Source organism: Corapipo altera, unplaced genomic scaffold (genome assembly GCF_003945725.1).
Source record: "Corapipo altera isolate COAL_440 unplaced genomic scaffold, ASM394572v1 0, whole genome shotgun sequence".
Lineage (NCBI taxonomy): Eukaryota > Metazoa > Chordata > Aves > Passeriformes > Pipridae > Corapipo > Corapipo altera.
Window position 1 is genome coordinate 25,899,660 of NW_020884872.1, and position 7,484 is coordinate 25,907,143.

General features: G+C 41.0%; 1 protein-coding gene across 2 annotated transcripts in view; it reads right to left on the reverse strand.

Annotated features, from left to right (window-relative positions):
• Window positions 1-7,083, reverse strand: part of GRTP1 (growth hormone regulated TBC protein 1) — a 33,277-nt gene extending 26,194 nt beyond the window's left edge. For both annotated transcript variants that reach the window (XM_027642505.1, XM_027642514.1), the window contains exons 1-2: window positions 6,969-7,083; window positions 5,384-5,535 (exon numbers count right to left, since the gene is read on the reverse strand). In XM_027642505.1, the coding sequence (XP_027498306.1) occupies window positions 5,384-5,535; window positions 6,969-7,006 (190 nt within the window). In that variant the 5' untranslated portion in view covers window positions 7,007-7,083. The remainder of the gene's footprint in view (window positions 1-5,383; window positions 5,536-6,968) is intronic.
• Window positions 7,084-7,484: the final 401 nt, after the last annotated feature.

The window sequence follows — 7,484 nt, forward strand, 5'->3', positions numbered from 1 at the left end:
GGGAAGTCTTTTCAAATCTAAAGTAGCTCTTATCTCCTGCATCATACTCATCATTAGGGTGTGCTTTAGGTTTTTTTAAAGCCGATGATTCAGTCTAAACAACTGGGATGCAAGATTACAGGAAGAAGCATCAGGCTAATGATACCCAAAGCAGCTTCCTCCTGGGAATGGTATGAAAAATATTAATATGGAGCCAATGCTGCTCATTGGTACATAATCCTAAATCAGCATTACCTCTTCTGACCCAAAAAGAGCAGCTGAATGTTTGTGATTTTCTGGTTTTTTTGCAGGGAGAATAAAATGATAAAGCAACCAGACATTTCTTACTAAATGAATGTGACATTATGAATTAAAGCATCAACTTCTTGTCCCTAACTTCTATGAGACTCAAATGAGAGTCGGGACTTTTATTACACACACAAAGCATCATTACCTAGCCAGGTTTTATCCAGTCACAAAGATCTGTAAGTCAAAGTAAATGCTGCCTAAATTAAAGGCCTTAAAACCAGCAGACTTAAACAAGGTTTTACAACTCAGACAGACCTTCTAAATACATTCCATCTAATTGCAGCCACCTATCCTTTAGGAACCAAAGCTGCTTCCCCAGTGTCAACAGATAAATCTATGCACACATAATGGGCATTTCACCCACCTAAAATCTGGTGCTTTCCCTCAAATAAATATATTTGTAATAAACACCTGGTCTTCAGGGTAGTTTTTGTTTATCTTTTTGATATGGATTTATACTATGGGTTACAGCCTCTACTATTGCAGCTGTAAAGTAACTTTAACTACAACCTTCTTTCAGACATACTGGAAATAACTCACTTGTTTCCATGGTGGCTTAATAATTCTCACATCATCTTTTTTTACAAGTTTTTGAACTCTAATGCTCAAGAAATCCTATAGATAAATATAGCAAATATAGGAATGAGTATGAAGAACCAGTCCCATTTAGGTTAACAAGAAGAGACATTCACATGACCTTGCAAATGTCTCTAGGAGCAAACTTATTGGTTAAAATACTGGATATGATCATATTTTAACACATAATTCCAATGGTATTTTTTTCTGGAAAAACTGTAAATTCTGGAAGCATAGCCAACATCCACATCCAACAACACACACCAAATTCAAGAGAAGCAGGGACAGTGGCACAAGGGGAAAGCAGCCCTGCAGCACAGCATACACTCATTATTCCTCAGTGTCATCGTTCTCATGCTAATCGCCAGAAGCTTGTATCATCCCAAGTGACTACTGACCCAGCTTCCCAACTCCCTGAGGAATGGAAAAAGCCCTTTACATGGTGCTTTTTGTCCTCACACCATTATCATACTTGCTAGAATCTGCAAACCAGCGCACAGGAGCAGCAAAGCAGTTTTGAAAACAAGGACAGCCACAATTTTAGATATAAACAATATATATACATATATATACAATTTTATATATGTCATATTCTATGCACAAAATTGTATTGTTTTATACAAATATGTTCTTATGGTTTGCTTTCTTCCACATTAACCTTAGGAACTAAAAAGCCCACAGAATTCAACTGCAGAATATCCTCCCACTCTAACACCTAAGAAGCTTTCACAGATGAAGCTGGATCGTGCATGAGTCTGCAGTCACGCATCCAATGCCAACTGTAAACCAAGGGCTTGATCTCAGAAGCAGCACTGTTGAATAACACCCAGTCCTGAGTATCCGCACACAGAATCACACTCAGGACAACCCAGAATGTACACAACATAATCTAAGTTTTAAAACACACATAGTAAAGAAATATTTTTATGTAAAATTTTTCCTCTGTTCATTATGAACAGAGGCAATATGAAACATTCATTTTTAAGCAAAAAACCTCCTCTTTTAATAATCCAATTATCTCTGACACTTAGTGACAGTTTCACAAGTTTAGAGTCACACTTTTTGAATGTGTTTTTCTTGTCACAAGACAAAACATGTATATGATAGGGTAGTAGTCTAAAAGTCCTAACAAATACCCAATAACAATAACAGAAAATAACATTTTTCTAATACTGTGCACTACTTATAGTAGCAAGATATAAAAGTAAGTCACACCTGCCTGTCCTCATTTAATGGTAGAATATAAGAATTTTTATGGCTTCTGCTTCTAGATAAAAGTTGTATTTACCTTTTTATCCCTTTAACATTGTTTCACTCTACAACACAGACTAGGTTTATGCAGCAAAAAAACCCATTTAAAAACAAAAGCTATCTCATCTTAAAAATATTAGAAGAGTGTTACTAACAATTATTGTTGCATGCTAAGGAAACAAACAAACTTGGGCCCCAGAAGAAGAATTCTACAAAAGAGCAGAATACATCATAAAAAAGGAACTGAAAATTTTATTTTATGAATACATCACAGAAGAAACAAAGCAGACTTGTGCCTGTAAACATTCAAGTTTCAGTCAAACACCAGAACTGATTTTCTAAGAAGCTCCTTCCTCCAGCCCCTGGCTGGAACAGAAGTGCTCCTGTTAAAACCACTGTTTAGTACATTTATTTTCACCTTTCACTGTATTTTATCAAAGACTAGAAAGTGTCTTCTGCTACTGGTCAGTTTTGACCAATCCACTTACAGCCAAATTCTGTCATGTGGCACAGTTTTGGTCAGAATTGGGCTACTTTGAGCAGTTATGTCAGACAGTTTGCTGCCCACTTGCAAGCAAGCCAGAACAGAAAGCTGTATTTTGGTCCCATAAAGATAGAGCTGAATGGAGAAAACATTAGGAGGATCTCAGTAGTGGCAGAGGGAGAGAGAAAGGAGGCTAGTGATGAATAATGACTAAAAGTTCTCACGTGCAGTGGAAACTAGGTGAAGATAACAAGGGTAGAGAGAGAAACAAAATACCAAAAAAATAACAAAGAGACTGGAGAATGAGTGAAAGGAACTGTCAGCCAAAATTCCCTGACCTACCCTGCCAGCAGGTTGTAATACAGAACAACAGGATACACTGCCTAATTACCATTGCTATAAACCTCCTCTAATTATTTGTCTTGATAGTAGAACAGAATTATATACATATACACCACACTGGATATGAGGCAAACACAGTAGCATGTGAACACGTCACATTTCCAAACTGGAAAATTAACACAAGTTCTCGCTTCCTGTTCACCCAGACAGAAATTATGAGCTTCTCTGTGTACAGACAAATGGGTGTGGAACTCCTGAGCTACCACATGTACAATGCCTCTCTCACATCTGCTCACAGTAAGACACTTTGAAACAGCCCTGACAGAACTCAAAACATAGGATCACAAATACAGCTATTGCATTCTGGGAGGGAAGTGGCAAATCAAATATTCTTCTCAGTTCCAGCTTACAGCAGAGCCAGCAGCTCCTGATCAAAGCTTCAGAGCGACCAAGTCAAGGATTGGAGGAGGGAAATTCAGCGCATAACCAAGCAGACCTGCTGCTCTCCAACTGCCTGCGAGGAAATCACGGCAGGATCATCTTGCAGGATAAAGTACACACCTAAACAATTGCTTACACAGTTCCATGTGCATATGCAATGGACTTCAATCTTAACACTGATATAAGAAGGAAAGTATTTAAAAATCAGTAATCGCACAGGTCAACCTTTCACTCTCCTCCAAGGTATCAGTTGAGGATAATGCGGGAAGCTGTTGTAATAACTTTGAATCTAGACTCGAACTACATTTCCTCAACATTGCTTATTCCTGTCACTCTCCTTAGAATTACATATTAGATATGTAAATGAGAATGCATAGCCTACAAATACAAGTATCTTTAGCAAAAGTTACCAATGTCACAGATGATGCACCAGACCACAAGGGTTCGTGAAATTCAAGAGCCACTGCCCATGTCCACCCAGTGGATTTACAGAATCCCCTTTTTCACACAGAGCAGCCTGTTAGAGACAATTAAAGCCACGCTAAAGGTTACTGTGATTACGTGGCTGGTAAGGCAGCATGACCAACTGAAACTTGGTGGAGTTTGGGGCAAAGTTTTGGCTCCAAAATAAGACCAGAGGCATTCACACTGTTTGTATCACAGTAACATTCTGTGCCTACACTGCTGGAACTGAGAACACAAAGAGAAATGAAATGAACTCACAGAAATTTCTAAAAGCTACCAGTGTTACCATTAACACATTTTAAGAGGAGGAGATAAACCAAAACCTGAGATTATTTTTCCGTAACAACTAGAAGACTAAATTCTGCAGAATCTCAAAATCCTCACCAATTCAAAATACCACAGTTATCACTATATTCAAACTTGACACCCTAAACAAAAGCTTCTTTACATTTGTAAGAAAAACAAGATAGTAGAAGTAGATACTTTCTGCTTAGCAGCATATGATCTAGCAGCTACAGCTCAAACCTACATTTTCTGGGACTTCTCAAACTTAAAATGGACATCTGTACACAAAATACACTGTTACGCTTAAAAACTCTCACTAGTTGTCATCCCATTCCTGGTGCCAAGAAAAAAAAACAAAAAACAAAACCACCAGAATCACCAGTCAAAGTCTGCGCCTTGAGCACAGCTCTAAATATTTAGCTATGTTACAGTCAATGCCTGATTAACTTTTGCTTAGTTTTACTCACTTTTTCTTTAACATACTTATGGTGAACTCTGCCCAGCTCCAAAAGACACCCAAAAGAAAGCAAGTTGAATAGCACCATTTAAAGCAAAATTTAGATGCTTATATGAAAACCTAACCGAAAGAAAGAGCGTGAGGAAAACCCCGCCCTTTAGTTCCACAGGACTCTGACACCTTCTGATTCTTTCCATTTATTTCTACCTGTCTGTTTTTCAAGATTACTTGAGATTCATTACTAGAGATTTTCTTGCTTTTTGAAGCAGACATTAACACTTCATCAGCAGTCTATCCAATGTTGCATTAGCTCCCCCATTCATTTTACTTTCTTCACTTTATAAGGCATTTATCATCAGTTCTTACTATGCACCTTTTCAGCTGTGTGATAAATGTCATTTTAGAAAACAAAGAACATCTCAGCAATCTAAAGAACTGTTAAAGAGTCAGCACCTGAAAGCCCTAACATCCTGATCCCTGGGGTTCAAGAGAGCAGATTACAATACAACAAACAGCTGCAAAACAGCATCTTAAAGTGCCAGTGGCCATAATATCTGGGTTACAGATGTAATAAGATACTATAGCATATGCCAAAAAAGGATTACTCCTTTGTAAGCTTTAAATCAAATCCCTCTAACAACAGCATACCTGCTTATGTATTATCACTGTTTACACTACCAGTTTTCATTTGAAGACAGAAATAGTATTTAACATCCCAAACCACAAAGCCATTGAATACCATTTATATTGGTTCCAACATAATGCACTTTTACCTATAAGCAGACACAGCTCACCTTTTAAGCTCTTCTGTATACTGTTATTCCCCTTCAGGAGCTTGGACCATTTTATTGCTCTTCTAGTGAGTACCACCAGGTACCTGGAAAAGAATGCTTCATAGGATGCATAATCAAAGTCTTCTGGCCTTTCAAACCCATATGGATCAACCCTACAAAATAAAAAAGAATTCTTGTACATGTTTCAACATACCTATAGCTGAAAAAAAACATGCTCAAAACTCCCTCCTCCCAGCAAAAACCTATTTTACGCAAACTATTACACTCCATTTAGCATATCAAAGCTGCTTAAGTACATTAATTTAAACACACACTGTTCAGTCAGTTTTACAGATTTCACTGCTTTTACAAGCAAGGAGTTTTTGGACCAAAGGATCTGTTGTCTGCAAAACTGACCCAAATTATGACCACACAGAAATCATTGAGGAGTTTTTCTCCACAATACAGAGAAACAGTTGAAAAGTATGAAGGTATAGCACAACAGCCCCAATATGACCTCAGCTCTCTATCCACACAGTTCTGCACAGAAAAGTGACAACAAATAGTTCAAGTTACAAAAATTATTTTTCAAATGGGTAATTTCTGAAATCTTCTTCATGAAAGTGTACAACTTGGAAAAAGAGACAAACCCTTGTATCAATCCACCTACTTCATATGTGTACCAAAACCACTTATTATCTTTTACAATTTTTCACTGTATAGCACATTATCTCAGGCAGCACGACACTAACAGAGTTCAGAACTGCACGGCTGATTCTAAGATTAATATATCAAGTCACTTTGCTAAATTAGATTTATGGCAACTTCCCAGGGCGCTTTATACCTGCCAGCTATCCCCACTACAGGACACTCCTAGGCTTTGTAGAAGTTAAACAGGCAGAGGGGGTCTGTCTGTTCACTCAGAAAAGGTTTCAAGACAGACTTCGGGGCTTAACTTCCTAAAACACTGCCCCTTTCATTCATGGAAAAGGAATTAGGCCATGGAGCAGCACTGGCACAGCCCTGGGAAAACTGGCTCACGGGAGCGTCACAGGTAGTAAAGCATGAATCAGAAGAGGAACAATTAAATATTCAGACCTCAAATTGTTATTACCTAGTTGGCTGTTCAGAAAAGTCACCTTAGTATTCGTGTACTCCTCATATCCGACACAAAAGCCACAGGTGTAAAAGACATCGAGACCCCCGACACAGGTTTCTCATAAGACACAGAACATGAAAACACCCAAAAAGCCCCCCTAACACCTCCATGAACACACATCTCATATTTACGACTACGACTGCGACTGCCCAGGCAGCAAGCAGAGATAAATATCATGCTCAACTCCGTTCCTGAGGCAGAAAGGCGAAACGAGTCAGGACGCGAGGTTCTAAGGCAGCTGCCCTCCCTAACCTGCCGTCGGGCAAGGGAGGTTTCATGGTCGCTGCTCGGTGCCCTCCGTCGCGCCGCGGCCGGTTCGTGGGGGGCTTCCCCTCCTCGCAGCCCCTCGGCCGCCCCTGGCGGCTCCGAGCGCTCAGGGCGGCACAGCTCGCCCTCCCTGCGCGGGTGACCAGGCTCCGGACCCACCCCTCATCCCCCCAGCCCTACCTGTACGCCCAGTCCCGCCCGTCCTCTCGCCTGTCCATCGGCCGCCCGCGCTCGGCCCCCGGCGGGCGGGCGCTCCCCAGGCCGAGCAGCGCCGCGGCCGCGGCCCCGGACGGAGCTGCGGCTCCCAAGTTCAACTCTCCTGCCGCCTCCGAGGGGCGGGGGCGGCCGCCGGGTCCCGCCTCCCGTGCCCGGGGCCGGGCGCCGGGCAGGGCAGCTCCGCGCCCGCGGGGCTGGGTGGCGGCGGAGCGGCTTCCATCTGCTCGGGCTGCCCGGCGAGGAGGTACCGGTCTGGTTTTAGGTTTGTGTATTTCACATCTCCCTCGTCTTTGAAAAAAAATAAATTCTTTTTTTTTTGGAAAAAAACTCCAAATGTCTCACTAATACAGTGAGAGGGGCTTCAGGTACGGCCCTTCAAACCAAAGGAATTACCCCATAACCAGTGAGGAGAAATCACCCCAAATCATCACAATCGTCCTTTTAATTTCCTTCAATTATTCATTTAAGACAATGCTGTGT